This window comes from Cornus florida, unplaced genomic scaffold (assembly GCF_030987335.1).
Source record: "Cornus florida cultivar Cherokee Brave unplaced genomic scaffold, ASM3098733v1 CherokeeBrave_3.0.0_Hap2_Chr03, whole genome shotgun sequence".
In the NCBI taxonomy this organism is placed as follows: Eukaryota; Viridiplantae; Streptophyta; class Magnoliopsida; order Cornales; family Cornaceae; genus Cornus; species Cornus florida.
In genome coordinates this window covers 25,502,549-25,526,816 of record NW_026775573.1, presented here as the reverse complement: position 1 = coordinate 25,526,816, position 24,268 = coordinate 25,502,549, and the positions used below count along the sequence as shown (strand labels likewise).

The window sequence follows — 24,268 nt, the reverse complement described above, 5'->3', positions numbered from 1 at the left end:
CAGACTAGAAATTCCCATAATTCCAAGGATGCATCTTTTTCTTTTTGTACAAGTCCATGTACTTGTGCAATGCCTGTTACTGATTTGGGCTGTGAATCTGGCTAGCTTGCCCTATATCTTCCTCTTTGGCCCAAAATTTATGGGCTGAGCTTAATTTGAGAATGGGCTCTGCTGAGTTTAGTTGAGCCAAGGTTTAGGTTGGAGTTTTGAGGTGTCAGACCAAAGCTTAATGAGGCCCAAAACTACAGTAACACTACTACTACTAGGGTGTTAGGTAGTCGGTTTACTGCTACCTCCAAGCATCCGGTCTAGAATTATTTTCTCTATTTTCTTGCCTTCGAAAGTTTAAGGTCGAAAGTCCAAGCCCACATGAGTGAGTTATTTGGTAAGATAAATATTTATTATTGTGATCACATGACATCCATTACAAATAATTCCAAATGGCCTAACTAATAATTTATCAGCTGTCATTTTGTTCTGAGCTTATAGCAAACCAATCAAGGTTGCGAAATCCATAATTACAATGAGGAACTTATGGCAAACAATGCAATCCAGAACAACCAAAGATACTGAATCGGTCTGCCATCCGAATTGGATGAACTGAAGTACTTCCCAGGTCCTGTTGCTGCTCCGGCCGCAGGGGCAACAGCAGCCGCCTCAGGTTTGTCACACTTTCCGTAAGTTGTATTTTCCTGCACATAATAATTAAATCGACAAAGATTAGTTTTCACATTATTCATTGCCTCCAACTATAGTAACCTCCTCTTGATTCTTTTTCAATAATTTTTTTTTTTTACATTTTCAGTGCTCGTCTCATGATTAGGTTTACAAGGCATCTTTTCTAGTTCCCTCTTCAGTTCTTTTGTTGGATTATCATTGTTTAATGTTTAATGCCTCGAATCTAAATTGGAGGGAAAAGGAAAAACATTGAATATGTTGGTGATTATTGCAAACCTTGCAGTAGGCAATGTTGTCGCAACCACAAATTAGATGACCATTTGCCACATCTACAGCTTCAGGAGCTCCACCTCCATCACTTCTCTGCAATTTCATTTGCAAATATAAATCATTTCTACTCAATGTTCAGCACTTCGGAATCTAGAATACTCTAGCTTGTAAATGATGTTTATAAATGGTCGATACCTTGTAAAAATCGACAGTAATGAAGTTAGGCCATCGTTTACCAGCCGCTTGATAACAAGTGTTGAGCATGCTAATTAGTGGAGCTGAATTATACTTGCAAGCTTGGGCTAAATCAGGGTTATCTGGAAAATAGTTCATTAGGATTAGTGATCGTGTTTTCGTGTTCATGGGTGATGATTCTCCACGGCTTGGACATGAACCGGCCACCATCCCTCCATTACCATCTGCAGTTAAGAATCCCCATCAAAATTGGGCAATTTACTTATGATACTTAGTTGACATTCATAAAAAGTATCTAATGAATCATGAGTTCAATACATCATGATATTTCTTGCTAATTATTAGACAATCACTTATTCACAAACCTCGTGTGGGGCTAGTAGTTTTCATTTCCCATCTCATGGAAAACCCTTTTCGCTCTGTTTAGCCTTATCCCCTCTAGGGGTATTTTAGTGATAGGTTCTATAGGAACTGGACGATCCTATTTGGTCAAATCCCTAGCAACAAACTCCTATGTTCCTTTCATTATGGTATTTCTGAACACTTTTTCTCACTATGTTACTCAATTTTAGAAGAAACAAACAGAAAAACTCACATTGGTTTTCTACCAAGTATTTCCACTCATGTGCAATCCCTTCTGCAGCCTCCTTAGAAGATTTTGAAGTGAAAACTACTAAACGCTGATTCTGCCGGACCATATCATCAACTGTTGGCCAATCTTGACCATTGTTTGGCATTCGAGAAACTGGAAACCAGAATTTCCTCAGTCCAGCAGCGTCAAACACTTTTGTTAGGCCCTTTGGAGATGTAACATAGTCTTCAATGAAAATGGTGATGATTTCTGAAGGGTTTGCTTCGAGAAACACTTGAATCTCTTTTAGAACATTAATGGCAGGTTGCTGGTGAATTAGTTATCAGACAGGTCAGTTATTAACAGAATACAAGCAGTGAACTACTAATACAGTTACCGAGAATCTGGGAAACAGAGCATAAGAAGTTCAATTTCAATTTCCAAAACACACTTGTTTCTGTACAATGGACTCAGTATTGGAAGTTTAGTTTGAAACTCAAAAATACAATAAAAAAATATAACAATGATACTGCTGGACTTATCAATAGGATAATTAAAAGAGAGAAATCTAAGTATCTAAAAACGTGAAATGACCTTAATAAACTCACATCTGGTTTAGAACAATGAAACACGAGAAAAGACTATGTAAATTTCACGTGAGTTCTAAAAACTCGTAGCATACTTACAAAAGATGTGTAATTGTAGCAGTTGCCACCAAAGGAGTGACATAACCAGATGTCGTTGTTGAAGTCATACATATCAAGCATCAGCCCTCTAACGCCATTCTGCACCAGAACCATTTCAAATAGATGGTCATTGAAACGTTGCAATCTTAAATTAACGCTTGAGATTAACCAATTTAAAAATGCATTACATAGCAGCCCATCTGTTCAATAGATTAACTGCAAATACAAAACGAGAAAATGGAAAACAGTCAAGCTTGTTCAATATTTTTATATGCTCAAACCAACACTGCAATAGAATGTACATTGTCCCGTAATGTCCATCCACATTAGTTATTAAAAATTCCTAGTCATGTGGTCACTGACATTAGCCACATCCAATATTTATAATAAATTCAAATAAAAAAAGAAAAAGAAAATGAAGATGGAAACTTTGTATAGGATTATAGTATCCCAAGTTAGGTCTTCCCCCACTTACTTTCCTTAGACAGACAAAGTGTATCTTACATTATGAATTAAGCATGTTGGACATACATTAGAAGCCAAGAGAACTTCCCCATAAATTAATAATCACATGTCAACAAAAGAAACGAAACCTAATATTTAAATGTATCATTCCTGAGGCCAAATTCTTCTCTCTCACAAAGGGACGTGAGGTTGATATCAGCATTCCACCACCAATTCAACTGCAATTTGTAGGGACTTCCCATTTTACTATATCAGAAGTTCATTATCCTTGTTTTTCCGATTAGAATTTGAGCTAGAAAGATAATCTAAAGTAGTCAAAAATATTAAAACAAATTTACTGCACTTTGTTCTAAAGAAGAAAATCAGATAATTTCATTCACATTCAGCTAATCATGGAAAAAAATGCTTTTGGGTTCCATCTTCGGGGTATAATTACCAGGGAAAAAGAATGCTTTTAGGTTTTACATTTTTCAATCAAATTTGCCATCTGCCAAGTGGCGTTTCTATTTTTTCCTACCATTAAATTGGTAGCTCTAGTAATTTAGACTAATTTAAGAAAGCAAAGAAGGGAAAAAGAAAATCAATGAGTAGGGCAACATAGTAGATGTCAAATTGATTGTATGAATTCACTCTCATTCAAGTAGCGAAAAAAGATTCAACACCAAAAACGCAGAGAGAATTAATCAAGAAACACTTTGATACCACTTCTTATGGTCATTCCCATTCATCAAATGGCATTTTAGTCTTTTTCGGCATTTTTTCAAAGATAATGTGTTGAAAATAGAATAAAACGCAAAGCGTTAAAAAAATAGATGCAAGTCAAAATCAACATTTAATATAAACAACAAAATGGAGAAAGGGGCAATTATTCCTCATCAATGTGAAAACAAACAATAGGACGAGTGACAAACACTCCTCACTGAACCACCTCGAAACCCTAACTTTGATGAGTAGTGAGACTTACATTGAGCTGATCGGTAACAGAGTCCTGCTGGTTCGACGGAGCTAAAATCACAGAGCCGGTGGCCGATCTATCCCCAAATCGAGCGAACGCATTGTGCGTCGTCAGCCATGAATACCTATTGAAAGGCAGTCCCTTCACCTAATCACACACAATACCAACCAAAATCACACACACACAGAGCAGAGCAAACACTTCCAATGTTCAAAACGGATAAAACAATAGATATAAATACATATGTGTGTGTTTGTGTGTGAAAATTGGGATTAATTTTGGGACCTTTGAAGTTGGAGTGACAGGTTGATTCCGAGTACATCGCGGCCGTACGTTCCCATTTGCGAGGCATGTTTCGCAGTGTAACCCTGTGTTGCAGTTTGCATCTGCGACGCATGTTTGTCCCTCCTGTTACACCACAAATAGGACTAATGTGATATACTGATATGGATCTGAAAACATTTTGATATGTGTATGTATATGTGTGTATATATGTGTGTATGATGAAATATATACCTTGAGAGCTGAAGAGAGACCTAAGAGGAACAGAGTTGCGATAAAGAAGAGGTTCTTCATCAGAGTGATTCCTTGCAAAGTAGAAATAAAATTACATGCAGGAGGAGTTTGATTTCTCTCTCTAGAACGCAATTTGCGAGTTTTTCTTCTCTCTCTAAAACTTATTAATTTGGTGGATCTCTGTCTCCGTCTGTGTTGGATTTGTTACTTGTTAGAGGAGGGAATGGATACGGGAAAGCTAAGGGACTCGGGTCTATATCAATTATGTAGGATTTATAGACATATAGAGAGAGATATAATCAATCATAGATATAGTGTATACGATATACTATATATATAGGATTATATACTACTACTTTTATCCCGCGCTAAACCTGCTTTAATCACTAATCATTTTTGTTTTGAAAAGTAAAGTCAATTTTATCCTTCTAATGCCTAAAATGTACCTCTATCCCAGAGTAGTTACCCCTTTAAAAAATTTTGACTCACAATTTTTGCGAGTCAAAATTACCAAAATAAACATTTAATATGGGATATATGTAGTATATAAATATATAAAAAGAATATGATGTCAAATGACTTAAAAATAAAATGTGACAGTGAATCAAAGTTTTCCAAATGGACAATTAATATGTAACGAATAACCGTTATCAAGTTGAACAACCATCTACAAGAGAGAAAACAACCATCTACAAGAGAGAAAACATAAAGAAACATTTCATGAGCAAAAGGGTAAAACATTTTATGAGCAAAAGGGTAAAACATTTTATGAGCAAAACGATAAAATAACATATTACTGTTATCAAGTTGGACGGTCGTCAGAGGTAAAAGGAATTACGAAACCGAGTTCATATACACACATGCATAGACATAGAGAGCAAAAGAAGTTGAGCAAAGAAAATGAGGGATAATGTGCTCAAGCGCAAGTCCCTAGTGTGCTCGAGTGCAATTCGTAGAGAATGCATCGTTCGGTTTTTTGGCCAATGCACTCGAGCGCATACTAGTATAGTTTGCGAATTGCGCTCGAGCACATGCCTGTAAAGGACTATGTAAGATATTGATAAACTCCATTGAGATAAGTGAAATTTATCTTAAAAAGAATTACACTTGCACGTCTATTTAAAAAGTGTAATTTTTTTTTTTTTTTTTTTTTTTTGGAAGTAAAATAATACATATGTATTTAGAATTATTGTTTAGGTCCAAATTGTCCTCCAATCTATTATTTTAAAATGTCGAATTATTATTCTTAAATCAAATAATTTATCCAGTAAAAAAATTCAGAAAATAATCAAACCAAAACTAATTGCAATTCAGAAGAACAAATGCATCTCCACAAAGAAAATTGGGGTTAAACCAGATGATACAAAGTTTGCTGGGCTACTGACAGCATCACCCACGCAGACCTTGTTGAATTCAGTATGAAGTTACTCAGAAGATACAATTTCACCAAAAGTTTATTATTCTTTTTTTTTTTTTTAAATTTTTTTGTCAACATGAAATAGAAAATTTTAATTAATTATATATATGCGTTTGTATTTGCATATGTAAATATCATTTGTCAGATGCAAAAATATTTAAGAACATTGGTATGTAGTCACTTTGTACTCGAATATAAGAAGTATTAGGACCAAAATATAGGTCCATTTTTATTCTTGTCTAGCATGCCAAATTAATAATATTTTTAGTGAAGGAATTATTTAATTTAAGAATATTATTTCAATATTTTGTACTCCGTAATAAGGATTTGGAAAGTACTAAAATTCAATCAAAGTGAAAAATAATCTTTTAAAACCCAAAACAAACCTCAGACAAAAACTATGGGGTGGGGGTGTTAGTTATTTACAAAGGGTATCATAGTACCCTGAAAAAAACTAGACAAGAAACTACATTTAAGTATATTTTTAATTTCTTTTTAGAACATATTCAAATACGTATATATTTAATTTCTTTCTAAAAAATACTTGGAATAGTTTCATTTGTTTTCCAAAAATGATATCATATGCAACCAGAGGTTTAACAGTTAAACTCGTTTGGATGGAAATTAGTAGTGGAAAGTAATAATAAAAGAAGTGGAGTAAATGAAAAGAAAATAAGATAGTATATTTGATTAGTATGAAGTTATTTCAAGAATATTATGAAGAATTGTCATTTATTTTATTTAAAATTTTTTTTTTTTCCTAATTGGTACTCACACACCTCATCTTAAAAATTATTTGCACACAAAAAATATAATCTTAAATCTGATACTTTATGAGACACCAAGACCAAGTAACTTAAAATTGTCGTAGTATGAATAACATAAACTTATCATAAAAGAAAAGACATTATTGCAAGTTCAAAAAACATTTTCAAGAAATCACAATCTTCTTATGTGTTTTTGTAAAAAAAAGAATCTCAAATTTTTTTCTTGTTGTGCTAATCAAACTTCTACAATGTTGGGAAATTATTTATTTATTTATTCTCAGTTTCTATTTAACAAGGCATAAAGGAAATAATTTGAGTAGATGAGAGAGGAAAAGAGAATAGATACAATGACACCATCTTGAACCCATATTAGTTGGGCTTGTGTAGTCCTCAACCTTATTTGTCAACTTGCTTTTTATAACTCTTCATCTTTTAGGTGACATTTTAATGTAAATGTCCTTTTTACGAAAAAAAGAAAAAAAAGACACCAAAAAATGACCACTCTCATAAAAGTCAACATAACTTTTCTTGAGAAAATTGTTGACATCTTAAATAAGTTATCAGTCTATATTTGTCCCACGCAAAATAAAAGGAAATGCTTGTAGATATATATAAATATTTGACTTTAAAATCACTCAAATTAGATGACATCATTCATACATGTTGCTTAGTTTTCATTTTTATTTTTTTCATGATTAAAATATTAGATTAGAAGTTAGTGGGTGCAAAATCTCAAAATCGAAACAATGAAAAACAATTCAATCGGTGAGTTATAAAGACGTTCGAATTAGTTGAACTTGTTTACTATTTACTATTGCATAAAGAAATGATAAAAATTAATATTAAAAATCTTGAATTTATCACTTGCCAATGAATATGACAACGATTTGAATGATAACATGAACTTAGACAAAGCTGAATGAAAAATTAAAATTTGTATAGTCGTTAGATTGTTGGGAAAAAATAAAAAAAACTTTTTTGAACTTGAGTTGCTAAGAAATATAATAAAATTTTATTTCTTTTGTAGTTATAAAGAAGAGAAATACTTATGTTTATTGTTTTTATAAAAAGATGAATGGTTCAAATTTAATGTATGTGTGTGTATATTATATATATATTTTATTGTATGGTTTACCTATTCTTTATACTATCCAAAAGTAATTTAATGCTTCAAATTTAAGGGATATCCATAGTTTCCTCTTACGACGTTCAATTATAATTTAATTTTCTTCATTTCTAAAATTTATCAAAAATGCCTTTGATCTATATATTATTTTGACTCAAATTGTTCTATAATTCCAATTAAAAAATATTAGAAAATTTGGAACTCCAAACCCCCCAACAAGGTAAACTCAGTTTTTTTTTCTTTCCAATTATATAACTTAATAGTTTAAAATCAGAGAGAGAGATTCTGACTGAAATTCTTTTGAACCCAAGTTCAATTTTATTTATTTATATATATATATTTTTGGAAGAAAAAAAGGTCGCATATATCATCCCAACCTGTTAGAATATCCTAGAGTTATATTTTATAGCATGAGATTCGTGCAATGAAATTGAAACTATCTTCAATTCCAATTTTAAAGTATTGGTCAACGTAAAAATATTTTTGAACTCTAAACTTGAAATATAATATTGTGCATAGTTTTATAGTTCTTCCATCTCTAAATTTCAAGCCACTATACTAATTTTTTATTCCAAAAATTAAAAAATTGAAGGAGATTTAGATTTCCAAGTTTACAATTCATTTAAGAAAAAACTAAAATTTTCACCTATTTAAATTACAAATTTCATTTTTGCATTTTTGTAATTTATCTCAAGATCGGACAGCTCAAGGGATTTACCTTCTGAACTTGCACACCTTTCACCGTTACACTCAGCACTCACCACACTATAATCATTCCTAATTGATTTTCATACTGAATTGTCTAATATAAAGAAAACAAAAATACTATATGCGAAAGAGTAGATCATCATTCAGTTGCCTCTCAATCCATAATTTTTCTCATTTAATAAAAAAATGCTCATTGAAAAACCAAACTCCCAATCATGTCTGTCTTAGAATTTATTGGTAACAAATAACCTCTTCACTTATTTATAGACACCGTGTTTGCCCTTAGAATTTTCTTCGTAAATGTCCTAAATAATTACACCATGCAAAACTCTCTGGTATTTTAAAATCTTCTATTCACTACAATTACTACAAATTCAATCCAATATTTAGAATCATCCATTCTTTTGAAAAGTTATAAAACTCCACTCTTCTCATGTCATATAAACTGTTAGGTTTGTGAGTGTGTAGTTGTGTTGTATTTCTCTTAGCAAGCACCCGATGGAGAGATTTTTTTCCAAATAATTTCTAATAAAAGAAAAGAAACCATTACTGCTATTTTATTCTACTTACAAGTCACAAGCAGTTTAATTCATACTTTTGACACTAACAAATTAGGTACAATTGTACACACACAACATTCTCATGCTTCACCATCAAAGTTTTCGAGTTAATAACATTTCTAACAATTTTTTTTTGAAAAGAATAACATAGCATTTTTAACCTTACTTTTAAAAGTCTCAAATCTCAATTTATATGGCCAAAAAGGATCACTGGGCCATCGAAATTCGTTGGATTTATTAAATTATTTAATCAAACTTCTCAAAATTTACATTTTCAGTCCAAATTTCTCAACAAACTCAATTAAATGTAACAACTGGTCAAAATTACACAAGTTTTACTATTATAATTCAAGTACGGATCACATTTGTCCTCCCAAATTAGGGCATGCACGGCCAACCATTCTTGCAAGTTACATTAACAAAAGCAATGAGATTCGAATCTTAATAGGATTAGGATGTATTCAAATCAGCTGTTATGGACTTTGTGCGTGGAATCAATTTAAGCTTGACTTGAACTGGCAAGATCAAAAACAAAATTCAAGCTTGATTTGAATTGTTCAAGCTGAGTAGGTTGCATGAAACAACTTAATTCATGAGCTCATGTAACATATTCTGACTTTTTATATAAAATTCAATTTCTTTTTTTTTGATGAATATATATATATAATTTCAAAATGAGCCTACATGAACAAATCTACAAGAAAGTAGAATATCCAGGAGTATTTATATATGGTATCAATCATCCAAAATGAGAATTTTTATAACTGTTCATCGGTAAGGGGTACCACGTGTAAGTACCCCCGAGTATTGTATATTTTCTCTAAGTTTACAAGGTTGAGAAAGATTTCCCCTACTCCGGTGATACCATGTCACTGGTATTATCAACCAATTAGTTCTTGTCAAATAAAAAAAAAAAATGCATTTATTTAATGAGCCCTATCCATGTTTGGTACGCATTTTGTTTTTAACTTTTTGGTTTAACTTAAAATAAAACAAGTGTTTTGAATAGTAATCGAAAGCATGTTTGATAACATACATTTGTTGCAAGATTTTTTAGAAGCAAAAATATGAAAAAATGTATGGTATAAAAGTGTTGCAAGTTTGAATAATATAATGATTAGTTTTAAAAAATCTTTGTAAGTCTTTCAAAAAAAAAAATTGGTGTTTCGATTTTTGGCCCTATTCACGGAACGTTTTAACACTGTCTAAAACAAAACAGTTTTTACCAAACGTCTTTTTTTCACTATTCATTGCTACCGAGAAAAACAAAATCATCAAAAATGAAATGCATTCCAAACAGACCCTTAGTGATACCATGTGATCCAAAATAACAAAAGCATTAAAGTATTTCTGGACCATCCTCTTTTTCTTTTTCTTCTTTTTTGACCTAAAGAGGATGGAACTCTGTAGCAAGTGAACACAATAGGTGGGAGGTCCCGCTTACTTATATTTTGCTTTTACATATATAATAAATAAATAAATAAATAAAAAACGTTCTCTTCAATTTTTGGGCTTTAAAAGTATTTTCCATTGGCATATTTCGAATCAGAAAAACTATTTCATTACAGGGACCATCTTATCCTTAAAATGCAATGGCCGTCTTTTAGATTTCAGCTCCAGAAATTCAATCTACTGTTACAAATATGTACTATAAATAATCAGCATTGCTTAGTCCACTGTCACAACAATATAAACTACAGCAGAGTGGGCTTGTGACTAAAAACAAATAACAAAAGTAAGATGTCACCATACCCTATTTTAACCAAGTCTCCACATTTTAATTGACTCTCCCTTTAAGCCGTGGTAGGTGATTATCAGTTGATGTATAAAACTCAAATGGGGTACATGCTTTATGGTCATAAAATTCAGACATAATTGTGATCAATCAATCAGGACTCAGTACCAAATCTATGTGCAGTTTTAGGCACAATAAATTTTTCAACTTCAAAATTTTGTACAAACATTTCACACCATTGAACACTGATATTCAAACAGAGCAATGGTACTGCAATTGGGGAAGTTCCTGATGGCAATAGAGTCATTAACCAACTAAAGAAGGCCTACTCTTTCACCTTAAAACATCATCTTTTATGAATTTACCTAGCATGTGAATCCACAATAGTAATGTAAAACATCAATGACAAGCCTTTGATTATGCAGGTTTTCATAAACATGATTTTAAGCCTAAAATATAACACGATGGTTATGCGTTTGGATGAAAGAAATGTTGCTTTCTTCCTGACATTTTTTGAATTCTTTCTGCTTTGGTTTGGTTAAGACTGTGCAGCGAGAATTATATTTTACGAAACTTCGCTTTATAATCAAATTAATCAGTTTCCAACCCATGGAACTCACATTTCAGATTAAAATCCAATATTCCAAAATCCTTCAGGAGTCAAAGGAGGTGCATACCTATACCGATGCCTTGAAACACCATCATGATGCTCACACCGTGAGTTCTGCTTACTACCATCAGTGTCCTTTCCTCCATCGTTGTGAAGAACAGCATCGTAGAATTTCTTACAGTCCTTGCATTCAATTCCTTTTAAACTTTGCCTTTCAGCTTTCTTTCTTACTGGCTCCACATATTTAAAAGCTCTTGTTCCGGGCTTTGGAACTGGCATTTGCTGCTTTTGTGGACCGGGATCTAAATTTATATACTGTGTTTCATCGTCGGAGCTGTTAGAATGCATGTCATTTGGAACTGGGCCTAGAAGATCATGAGATTCCTCCTTTGCAGCCTTCTTTAAGTTCCCTCTAATGTTCTCTAAGGGAGTATCGAGAAAATCATCATGGGGGTCAGCCCCACCTCGATTCTGGAGAGACCTGGTATCTCTCCAATAAGAAATGGGACGCTTAGAGCCAGCTAAGGGGCCAGATCTTCCATTAGTGGGGCTTAATCTGACTCCTTTGTGATCCTCCATGTCATCTTGGTCAATCTTCTGTTTGGTCATCTCACAAGCAATTATGGAATCATCAAGAATTTTATTCTCAGTATCTATGACAACATAAAAGAAGTTTGGTCAGCATTTAGGATAATTACAACTGTAACAACTATGATGCAGTGAATCTTGGGTGGTCTTGTTTGAGACTGTACACGTGTGCATGTGTAGAAGTATGCCCCGTTTGTATTGGATAAAGGCAAGGATGATTATGATAATGACGACGACGTGCATGTGTAGAAGTATCTGAGTTCAATCCCATCATACATTAAACATTGCATTTAACAAAATGAGGGTATCGCAAAAAGCAGCAAGGCTTACCAGGTGAAGTTAATGGATTCTGATTGTGCCTTGATAAATCACTTTCATCTTCCATTCTGTTTTCTGGGAGCATATTCTCCGTAGTAAGACCAATTTTTTTGCACACAAAGGTGTATTGAGATTTCAGATTTTTATAAGCAGCAATTACATCCCTTTTTTTCTTCTTCTCAGACATCAACTCGGAGTCCTTCATTCCAATCTGTTGGAGTAATTTTCCATGCAATACCATTCCATCAGTTGCCTCACTGCTCCTCTCTCCGAGCTCCACTTGAAGATTATCAATTCTCTCCTCTAAACCTTTTAGTTTGGCCAGAAGTAACATTTTTTCCTTACCAAGCTCTTCCAACTGCTGTCCAGTCCTCAACATTTCTGAAGGATTTAGATCTATCTCTCGGAGTAGCTCTCCTTGCAATTTTCTTCCCTCCTCCACCTCTTCAATTTTCTTCAGGAGTGCATTTTGGAGCCCATCAGTATTCACCGAGCATTCCAGTTTGGGTGTAAGTAGTTTTTTCTTGTTTTCACAATCACTCAAGAGCTGTTCATAATTCACCATCTTTGAGGCTTGTGATTGAATTTTTTTTAGCAATTTATCTTTCAATTTCCTTCCCTCCTCCACCTCGTCAATTTTCTTCAGGAGTGCCCTTTGGAGCCCATCAGTATTCCCCGCGCTTTCCAGTTTGGCTGTAAGTAGTTTTTTCTTGTTTTCACAATCACTCAAAAGCTGTTCATAATTCACCATCTTTGAGGCTTGCAATTCAGTTTTTTTAAGCAAACTATCTTTCAACTCCTTTACCTTGTTTAATTCTTCGGTCTTTTCTCTGAGATCTCCTTGGAACCTATCAATTCTTTCCTCTAGATTACTAAATTTGACAAGAAGCTCAGTTGCCTGTTCCTCATAACGTTTTAATTGTTTTTCTTTATGCACTATCAAAGAGGCCTTTGATTGAACCAACTGGAGTAACTTATTCTGCAATTCCATTCCCCCATCAACTTCCTCAGACTTCTTCATGAGCTCACACCGCAGTTCCTCAGCTTCAAGCTGTAGACTTCTTTCTTTCTTCACAAGCATGTCATATTTCTGTTCAAGCTTTTTCAGCATCTTTTCCTTATCGCATATCACAATGTCTTTTGATCAAGAAGTCTGAGTATACTATGTTGCAATTCCCTTCCCTCACCTACTTCTTTAGTCATCTGTTTTAGCTCCTCTTGGAGTTTATTAACACTATTAGGTGACTGGCCTTCAAAATTCACAAACTTTGCCTTCTCCTCCTTGAGAGACTGATTTTCATCCAGAGCTTGCTGCTTTTCAAGCTGAAGCTTTTCTATTTGGAGTAAGAGTTCTTTTTCCTTCTCTTTCCATACATCTTCTGCAGCTTTCTTGGCCTCGGAGTAAATTTTCTGCAGGCTTCCAGAATTTGATTGGAAGTTCGGGAAAAGTTGGCTGCAGAAAATATATTCTATCTGAGAAATCCTGTCTCTTGCTTCTTGAATTGTGGCAACAAGTATAGTACTAAGCCCAGAGACATACTTCGCATCACCACAGTCAATGGGATCCCCTGGCGGCGGAGACCTCTGCAGATCCCCTTCCATCTCTGGAATTTATTGGAGGACAACAAACATGTGAGAGTTACTAATGCATCATCATAGTCACATCAAACAATCTTCTTCTCTGAATACTGGATAATATTCAACTAAGAAGTCATTACATAACCTTGAAATAAAAACCATTTCCACTATAGAGATAGAAAGAGAAAGGGAGGGGGAAATCAATAGATTTGTGCAGACTATATGTGAAGAAATTATGGGTAAATCTGCCACTTGAAATCATCCGAGTATATTAAGTTTGTATGTACATGTCTTCGCAATTTTGGATAAGAGAATTTTCTTTTTCTCAGAGAATCTTGACAAAGTGACTTTTTACTAACTAAAGTCACTAAATTTCAGTTGGTAAAATTCAACTTAATTCACAGTATGTATTTCAAAATTGAATATAAATTCTGCAAGGAGAATAAAAGTCCTTAACAATCATCCTATTGAATCTTTCCCCTAACTCTATATTTTCAATCTAACCATATTAGGTATTTCGGCATTTGGAAACTCAATCCAATTATTAAAATTAGAAAGATATTTCCAGAACCAGATTTCAGGCCTTCTTCATGGGTTAACCACTACTCGTTGGTGTATCAGCTTTAGATTTAGCTACTTGGGTCATTCTGACAAAAAGTAAATGTTAGCCTCTGTGGTAGATATTGTAGGAAGATTTTATGGTATATATATGTGGGTGTGTGTGTGTGGGAGTAGAAAAGATAAAATACTTTTAAAACATAGAAGCAACATAAACAGAACAATTCGAAATATGTACTGACCATAAGAGTCTGAAGCAACTCTTTTTCTCCAAAGAGAATTAAAAATGCAACCAACGGAGGTTGATGGAACTTTTGAACAATTATAATTGTGTAATCCTTCATCATCCAGGTTAAACCAATGCTGGGATAAATGCCCAAAGTAAAAATTCATACTTGATATTTGGCATATTTGATTATTAAAGGGTTGCAGCTACTAGAAACACCAGGTGAGTGACACTTAGAGATCGGGCACCTGTGTAATGGTCACTAACTTAAAAAGTACAACCAACTCTCATCGAGAATATCAATGAAGCACAATGAAATGACCATCAGTTAGTGACTATAGTGGATAACAAAGCCATGTACTTTGAAAGAACCTTGAAATTCAAGTTGGTGACCATGTATTTTGTGGGTATCTCCTTCTAAAGGAATAACGAGATTTTGGGAAGAAATGTTTAAATCTAGGTTTATTGGGTCTCTTGAGATTTTGGAAAGGATTGGAGAAGTAATGTATACAGCAGCATTGCCTCCTAAGCCAAGCATTCATAAGGAGCAACCTATTGAACTTCTGGATTGAAAGGAGCAAGTCTTACAAACCAGGGTGATATAAATGCTGAAAGTAATATGTTAGTGCCACTCCCTGAAGAAACCACTTGGGCAAGTGATGAAGAAATCAAGGTTAAATATTCACCTCTCTGTAAATTGTGAGGTACATAAATTTAATGACTCTTTTAAAAGGGTTGGAAATGAAGGGGCTTGCCCAAGATTTATTTATTTATTGGTAAGTAAAACCTCTTATATTTAACCACCATTTGAAAAACGCCAAATTTAAGAGTTTCTGCTTAAATTTTGTGTTTTAGTAACCAAAGAAGATAACAATTTTTTTTAGCTCTTAAGATTAAAAAATACTCGTATCATTTAGAAATTGCAACTTTGGCCCAACAGCCTCAACTGCAAAAAACCAGGCTTTTATGCTTCACCTGAGAGTAGAAGTTTTATTCCTTTGGATTGTCATAACATTCCTTTGAAGGGTTTGCTTGGAGAGTGTTCCTTACAAAATAACATTTAGCTTCAATTTTACAATACTTTTTAATGAGTTCAAATGGTAGAACTATTGTATATTTACCTGTAATAGAAGAATTAAAAAGGGAATAAATGAAAATGAAGACAAATGAGGACATTATACATGTAAATAAGTATCATCTCTTGACCAGAGCATAATTACCTTAAATTGTAAACTCTGAGGGTCAAAGTAGCTAGGTTAACTTCCAAGGTTGATTAGGAACCAACTTAGGAGACTACAAATTGGGGGCAAAGCTCACTTGCCTAAGATCTGTAATGTTTCTAATTTTTGCCATTTTCCATTTTTTGGAATTTTCTGATTTTTCGAGGGTATTTTCGTCTTTTCTCGTTTTGCGTGCCGGACACCGTGGGGTGTGCCGGGTGTGTCTGAGAGTTGGTTGGGGCATTCCATTGAGTTCAGAACTTTTGGAAATGCACTGGTTGCCATTCTGACATTTTTCCATTTTTCGGGCAAGATGGTTTTAGGTGGGACCTGCTACCAGAATTGTTGTGTACGGAGGGTTGTGCCTCGGGTCCATTGGATTCATGCATAATTATTTTGTGCATACTTACATTTTGTGACTTAAAAATTTTTGGTTGGAAATTGAATTATATATATTTATATATATATAGAAAAAGGTGAGATATTTTCTCTAGTGGGACCCACCATATCAACCCTCTTAATGGCCTTAAAGCCATTTCAAACTTCCATTCTCTCTCTCTCTCAAGAAATCTCTCTCCCTTAGGACCCTCACTTTTTTTTTTTTTTTTTTTTCACAAATTCAAGGCTTGATCTAGCCTAGCCCTTTGAGAATTTCATAGTGCCACTTAAGGCAAAGTTAGAGAGCTTGTTGAGCACTTCATTTTGATCAGAGCAAATCGCCATTTGGCCAACCTTGGAATTTCGAAAATTAGGGCTTGAATTGGGGCTTTTGCTTCAAAACAAGGTAGAGTTGTCTAACTTGCATAGTCCTTAAATTTTGTTGTTGAATCCATATTTTTCCCCAATTTTTACATGCCAATTTGATGTCAATTTGGTAGTAGCATGCTAGGGTTTTATTAAATTGATGATATATGTCAATTTGTTTGTTGTTATGTGTTAAATGATGATTATGTGATGAGAAATTTCAATTGTTGAATGGACTATGTGGTTAATTGTGAGCAAGCATGCTACTTGATATTAAATTGACATTTTAGTGTTCTTGAAATGCCAAGTATGCCATGTGTTTGTAAAATTGCCAATGTGAATGTTTAATTGTAAAATTCATACTATTGTGGTTTTAGTGATCATATGTTGACTTGTAGAATAATTGTATCATTGTCAAAGCCATGTATGTTCATAATTTGATGATTGTGTAACAATTCATGTGGAGGTAAAATTACTGCTGTAAGTGGGCAATGATGACTATTGAAGTTGTGGATAATTGTGAGCATGGCATTAACATTGTTGCATTGGCATTGAGCATTGGGTGTGTTGTGAAGGAAATTTTGGTGAAGTGAATTGGAAAAAGTTTGAAGAAAGTTTTTGAAGAAAAGTTTTCTAAAACCCGGTTTTAGGGAGGTACCCCCCTATCGGCGGTGCTAGCTAGCAAATAGGGACATGGGAAGTACCCGTGAGTAATTTAGCTACCTCGGGCCCCAAATGGTAGTTGGGAGTCACCCTTTGCCAGGGACGACTAGCAAATTCTCCCTAGGGACGACGGGGGTACCAAAGTCTCGCTAGTTAGTACATTTTCAGTGTGTGGATTGGGTGTGTGAGAGTGTGTGGAATGCATTGCATAGGCCATGTCATGTATTGCATTATTTCAAAAGGTTGTTAGTGGATTGCCTGTAAAGATTTAATGACGTGTGATCCCGGCATGATCCCTACTCTCCTACTCTATTCATTGACGTGTCTAAGCATGCGTTTCGTCTACTTAATTTTAAGAGATGCCCTTTAGGCAATCTCTACTGGGCTTTGTGCTCATTCTTCTACATTTTTTAGGACATGGAAAGGAAGTAGCGGACGACAATCCACCACAAGCTTAGTCGGGATAAAAGGGGCATGGACTTCTTTTGTGCTTGATGTGTATATATATATCACCCTTTTGTTGTAAATTATATTAAGTGGCATTGTGTATCTATTCAATGGGTAGAAATGATTTTGAGACCTCGGCACCATCTTTTGGGGTCTCATTAGGATTTCTATCTTCTTTTGGGTTTATAGCTTTTCAACGATGTAATTTGAAGTCATTTTGTTTATGAACATTGTAATCGGACATGTATGATGAATGTATGATGAAATCAAAGTTTCCAAGCGTCGCCATGTTGTAGAATTCCTTGAATTAGCTTGCTAAATTGTTTATTTTACCATTCATGTATGTTGGGGTTGAGAGGATCAAATGTACAGCTTAGAAATGAATTTGCAGTAGCCAATTTCAGACCTCCCAAGTGGAGAGCCGGCTCTCCCCCTTTGTGAGTCGACTCTTTTTGGTCCAGTAGCCAAATTTCATCAAAAACGTGGAGTGCAGCCTGCTCCTTTGGGAGCATGCTCTTTTGGTGTGAGTGGAGCCTGCTCCTTTTGAGTGGAGCCGGCTCCTTTCGCAGAAAGGAGGCGGCTCCATCAAAATAGGAGCCGGCTCCCTTGCTGCTTGTCTTCTTCTTCTTCCTCTTCCTTTTTTTAGACTTTGGATGGCTATAACTTTCTCGTTTTAAATCCAAATGGGTTCATTCTTGAGTCAAATTTCAAGTATTTTCAGTTAGCTTTCCAATGAAATTAATTTCACTAAAAAAATTCAAATCTTAGAGAGAGTTATGACCTTTTTAGTGTGGACCGCTCTGGAATTCTTTGAAAACAAAAGGGACAATTATGTAAAATGTTCATTCTTATGTCCGGGTCTTTGTGTCATGAGTTCAAATGATCCTTATGACTTATGTCGACCTATTTAGACTCATTTAGAATTATATAATTAATTTACACACCCTAGTTGGTTCAGGTAAGGACCAAATTAGCGATTCGGACCCACAGGTTCGGGTCGTTACAAGATCATTCAGTTTGTTTATCTTTTGAGTTTTGACATGGAGAAGGGGAGAGAGAGAGAGAGAGAGAGGTATGATTATATCATATTAAGGAATTATTAATGAAGGAAGTGCATAAGAATTATCTAAATATTAAGAACCAATATAACTAAGCTCACCATTCTGAGCAAATTGATCAACATTGGGTCTCAGTATAATACTGGCATAAATCCATTTCATCCCATAAAAAGATCAATAAAGCTTTTTGAGGGACTTCCTGAGAGGACAGAAACCAAGTACCTTATTTCATTGATAAAATTTTGGACAGTTCCCTTTTTTCATATTTTTCAAAACAAGAACTACAGCTGTTTGGATACACTCAAATCTTAAAGGTGAACAATTGTCAATGAGGTTCTCTACTTCCCTGTTTGTTGTAAGGTAAAATCATAGGATTTTCCTAGAAAACTATGGAAAGATAATAAAATTGTCCCCCTAAAAAAGCACGTCAGCAGTCTGAATACATGGAGTTGGTGATGAACTTGTATAACCAAATAGGCAAAATAGTTTCGATTAGTTAAACACTCATAAACATTTGAACATTCAAATAACTCGTGTGATCGAACAAGGCAAAATAATTCCGACAATGTTTCGGACTGAGATCTTGCTATACGATTTCGCTATACGATTTCGCTTTATTATTGGCCAGAATTATGTTATTTTCTTTTTAAAGGGAAAAAAAATCTCACAATTTATTTTAATTCTTACACTTTTCCTCCACATGTGCTACTTAGTTGGACATTTTCATTCTTCTCTTTCAAATTTTATAATGGCTTGATTTGATTAGATTAAACCACTTTTACATTTAAAAGACGGTCGACTACATCCTGTATGGAAGAAGGGAGAAAATGGGGGTAGATATAGAAAATAAGAGTTTGCAGAGAGAGAGAAAGGGAAGGAGTTCAAAAACAATGACAGATGAGCATAGGCATGGGTGAAGAAGTAATGAAGGGGCCTTCTCAGTCACTACCATCTTGCAGGGGTGAGAAGCAACCACTTCTTACCCCTGCCAGCCGTCACACTACCACTAGTGTTCACCATTGCACCACCAGTATCATCAAACCCAAACTGCAAATTTGCAATATCTCCAGTCAGCACCACCACTTATCTCAGCAGCTCCAAAGACACAGTCTTTCTCCAGCTCCACCTTTTCCATCTACCATATAAAAAAAACTCCGTCTACATGGTCTCTAAAGCATAGACCACGATCGCCACAAAACAAGTCCATCATCTATCTCAAACAACTTTACACCCAGTCATCACTCCCTCTAAAAAGCTCAGACAACCACCCCATAAAAATCACTGCAACCAATTAAGCATCGGAACTGTTTCACACTCACCTCACTAAATCACAGGGCTATTTAACGAAGAAATTTTAGAAAATCAAAAGCCACAACAGATTAAGGAATACATAGCCACTCACTATTGTTCAGCTCAAGAATCAAAGAATGGAGAAACAGAATCACATGTGATATAAGAGATAAGATAGATGAGAGATTGTAATATTAAAAAGAAAGAAAGAAAAAGTGAAAACAAAGTGTGACAGAGCAGCTTATGCAGCAAAAGAAAAAGTATCAGGTTCAAAATTAATCTTAGGAGGTGCGTTTTAAGCCGATAAAAGGTAAATAAACAAATTGAAGCTGGTGAGAGGAAATCATCAAATTAGAGCATCCAGGTACATGATCTAGAAAGAGAATTTTCAATTTTAAAAGTGACAAGTAGGAGTAATTAGATTTCTGTCCCAAAGTTAATCAAAGACATTTGATAATTTTTCCTAAGCTTCACGATAAAATACACAGTTTCAGCTGATATAAATGGATAGTCGATTTTCCATTTTCCCTCAAAACAAACATTTCCAAGGTAAAAATAAACAATGAACATAGATATTCAAATTCAAAACTCGATATAACAAAAAAAAAAAAAAAAAACACAGAACATCTAACAAACTATATCAGCAACCAAAACATAAAAGCAGAAAATCAATCATAATTTCGTTATCTTTCACCTGAAAAATTGATAGATGAGTAAATACTAACCTCAATCACAAAGATGACGAATGAAGACCTTGACAGGTAATAAAGATCGTGAATTTGATTCTCTGCAAAGTAGCAAATGCATAGTTAGGGTTTAAAGCAGAAGAAGACGAAGAGAGAGAAAATACTCGGCAGAGATATATTGACATGCTTGTTAACCGTTTGATTGTAGAGAGAGAAACTCTCTCGAAAATTTTGCTGGATCTCTGCGTTGAATTTGCTCCGAGGCAAATGAGAGAATGAACTTCTATGTTACACTTGCTTTATCGCGCGCTTTCGGCACCCTTTTTTAGTGATGGTTTTGTTTAAAAACATTTGGCGTCTCTTGGAAGGAAAGACGGGAGAGAAAGGAAAGGAAATGAAAGGAATGAGGACAAAAAAAAAAAAAAAAAAAAAAAAAAGAAAAAAAGAAAAAAGAAGAAGATAAGTACTGGTATTAATAGAATAAAAAAAAGAAAAAAAATCGATTGGAGGATTAGGAAGAAGGAAAATCATTTCTAATGAAATCTTCTATCGTAAAGGAGAAAGCTTTTATTTTATTTTATTTATTAATTTTTTTTAGAATCAAAAGAAATCTTTTATTTCATATAGTAGAAAGATAAAAGGGTAACTAGATAGTAAAACATAAATATTATTAAAACACTATTATACTATTTTAGGTAAAAAAAAACACGCTTTGTACTCTTAATAGTTTTGCTAATGTTAGAATATTCTTTGATTTGACTCCTATTAAATAATATTCAAACAAATTTGTTCATTAATTACTAGAGTAATCTAGCTAATGTAAGAATATTTTACAATTTAACTCGTGTTAAGTATTAATGTTCAGATAAATTTGTTTCCAAATTAATAAAATCAAGACTAATTAACTAATTATCTTTCACTGCCTTAGAGACAATTTTTGATTGCGTTATATATATATATATACACTGTATGTGTGGTAAAAAATAATCTAAAAATCTAATCTTAATATACATGTAATGAGAATCTAAAAATAATCTGACCAACAATGTGGTAATTAGCATTGAAATACTGTTCCCCCATTGTAAATACAATTTTCTTCCACGATTTCTTCATTTACTTTTAACATTGGTAAAATTGCAATAAAACAAAAAAAAAAAAAAAACTGAACTATTTACGAGTTGCAAAATAGCCTTGAACTACAGAAAATAAATGTTATTTGAATTTTTTTTTTTGATAAATTACCTTCATCTTTCTTACCCAAAAAAAAAATAAATAATAGAAGTAAATTACACTGATCTCATTCCTTGAGGCTCGTCACATTACAAGAACAATGGAGCATTGAATCGAGTGTTTTTATGAAATGGGTTTTTGTTAAAAGAGACTCTAACACAGATTCGAATACCTTACCAGCCTTGATTGGAATTGGGTTTGCTTTGCTTGGTGGTTTTTGGTCTCAAAGGTGAGGATTTCAGAATGCCATTTCTGTTGGTGAACTCTCTCTCTCCTGGTGCTTTTATGGTTTTAAAAGGGCATTATTTATTTATTTATTTTTACTCTTTTAATTTGCATTTTTAACAATGAATATTTGCCAGCAATCTACTGAGACTCGATGTTGATCAATTTATGTGGAATTTTGATTCTTAGCTTTTGTGGAGATAAATAATAATTCTTTCATTTGAACTCATTAAAAAAAAATTGTGATTTTTTTTTTTTTTTTTTTAATCCCAAATGACTAATTTACTGATTGAATTTCATATCTGGTTCCGTAAATATCTGTCTAATTTAATTAATTGAATTGAATTTCATTTGCAAATGCCAAAATACCTATTATGGTTAGATTAAAAAAATAGATTTAATCTAAGATAAAGTTGCTGCATTGTGACCTAGTGGTTACGGGTCGAAAATATAGAAATAGCTTCTCTATTAGAAGATAAGGCTGTGTACGAACCCTCCCTAGATCTCGCAATGACGAACCCTCGTGCATTGCATTTTTCCTTATATTCAATAACAAATTTATTCTCCTTGCAGAATTTATAATTCGATTTTGAAGTGTATACTTTGAATTAAGTTGAAAATTACCAACCGAAATTTAATTACTTCGGTTTAGCAAAAAGTCACTTTGTCAAGATTCTGTTAGAAAAGGAAAAAACCTCTGTTCCAAAGTTGCGAAGACATGTACAGACATGCAAACTTAATATACTTGGATGAGTTCAGGAAGCAGATTTACCCATAATTTCTTCACATATAGTTTCCGCAATTCTATTGATTTTGTCCCCCTCTTTTTTGTATCTCTATAGTGGAAAAATGTATTTATTTCAAGGTTATAAACTTATGTATTCTTCGTTGAAAATCATCAAGTATGCTAAGTAGAGGATTGTTTGACGCAACTATGATGATGCATTAGTAACTCTCACATGTTTGATGTCTTCTAATAAATTCCAGAGATGGTGATGCAAAGTATGTTTCTGGGCTTAGTACTATACTCGTTGCCACAATTCAAGAAATCTGGAAGCCTGCAGAAAATTTACTCGGAGGCCAAGAAAACTGCAGAAGGGATGTATGGAAAGAGAAGGAAGAAGAACTCTTACTCCAAATAGGAAAGCTTCAGCTTGAAAAGCAGCAAGCTCTCAAAGAAAATCAGCCTCTCAAGGAGGAGTAGGCGAAGTATTTTGAAGGTCAGCTAATAGTGTTAATAAACTCCAAGAGGAGCTAAAACAGATGACTAAAGAAGTAGATGAGGGAAGGGAATTACAACTTAGTATACTCGGACTTCTTGAATCGAAAGACACAGTGATCTGTGAGAAGGAAAATATGCTGAAAGAGCGTGAACAGAAATATGACATGCTTGTGAAGAAAGAAAGAAGTCTACAGCTTGAAGCTGAGGAACTGCGGTGTGAGCTCATGAAGAAGTCTAAGGAAAGAATTGATGAGCAATACATCAGAAACGGTACAAGAAGCCACTGGATTATCGGACAAGGTGAGAGATGACGTGGTTTTGCAAGAGGAAGTTCCTGGCTGCTGTTGGTGGCTAGAAGAATTGTCCGGCTGCCCTATTTTGAGATTTTTTAAATGTCTTTATCTTAATTAGGATCTTATAGCTGAGGTATGCTTGTCACTGACCTGTCCATTTTATCATTTTCCCCCCAAGTTTTAGAAAGATATAATGGGAAAATGTAGTACATGTATGTTCTTTTGTGTCTGACATAGGTTTGAAGGCCAATCCCAAAAGTTCCATGTAAGACTCATGCATGAGTCACTGTAACTTATCATCTTCAAGACTGAAAATAAAGATCCATATGTAAATTAACTTAATAACTTGTATGTCAACTATATATTTTATTATAAACCAGGCATTTTTCTTGTAATATTCTCCTTTTGACTGATCTGTATTGTAGCATGTTCAATGAAACAGATGATAACTTTGCTTTTACATCCACTTGAATGGAAGCTGAAGAACTCAGTTAGCTTCAGTATCATGAACTAAAGGCTGGTAATTTTACTTTTTTCAGGATTCCAAACCTGAAACCTGGCTGCTCGATCATGGTTGGCCCTGAATTTCCTCAGCTGTTTGGTTATTGTAATTTATCATCACATCATCTCTCCACTTAGTTTTGGTGGTAAGGGCATTCTTCC

The 24,268-nt window shown here is 34.0% G+C and overlaps 3 protein-coding genes across 3 annotated transcripts; all 3 read right to left on the bottom strand.

The window, feature by feature from the left end:
- Positions 1-378: 378 nt before the first annotated feature.
- On the bottom strand, positions 379-4,632 carry LOC132299993 (PI-PLC X domain-containing protein At5g67130-like). Its single transcript, XM_059796915.1, has 8 exons — positions 4,337-4,632; positions 4,106-4,228; positions 3,830-3,967; positions 2,401-2,499; positions 1,739-2,042; positions 1,144-1,367; positions 955-1,041; positions 379-692 (listed from the first exon to the last, which is right to left on the bottom strand). Exons 1-8 carry the CDS (start codon positions 4,394-4,396, stop codon positions 519-521), a joined length of 1,209 nt encoding a protein of 402 aa, XP_059652898.1. The 5' UTR covers positions 4,397-4,632; the 3' UTR covers positions 379-518.
- Positions 4,633-10,341: 5,709 nt separating this feature from the next.
- Positions 10,342-13,276, bottom strand: LOC132299991 (protein gamma response 1-like). Its single transcript, XM_059796913.1, has 2 exons — positions 12,178-13,276; positions 10,342-11,912 (listed from the first exon to the last, which is right to left on the bottom strand). Exons 1-2 carry the CDS (start codon positions 13,274-13,276, stop codon positions 11,278-11,280), a joined length of 1,734 nt encoding a protein of 577 aa, XP_059652896.1. The 3' UTR covers positions 10,342-11,277.
- Positions 13,277-13,293: 17 nt separating this feature from the next.
- LOC132299992 (protein gamma response 1-like) lies at positions 13,294-21,128 on the bottom strand. Its single transcript, XM_059796914.1, has 2 exons — positions 20,675-21,128; positions 13,294-13,769 (listed from the first exon to the last, which is right to left on the bottom strand). The coding sequence occupies exon 2, from the start codon at positions 13,765-13,767 to the stop codon at positions 13,294-13,296; it is 474 nt and encodes a 157-aa protein (XP_059652897.1). The 5' UTR covers positions 13,768-13,769; positions 20,675-21,128.
- Between the last annotated feature and the right edge of the window lie 3,140 nt (positions 21,129-24,268).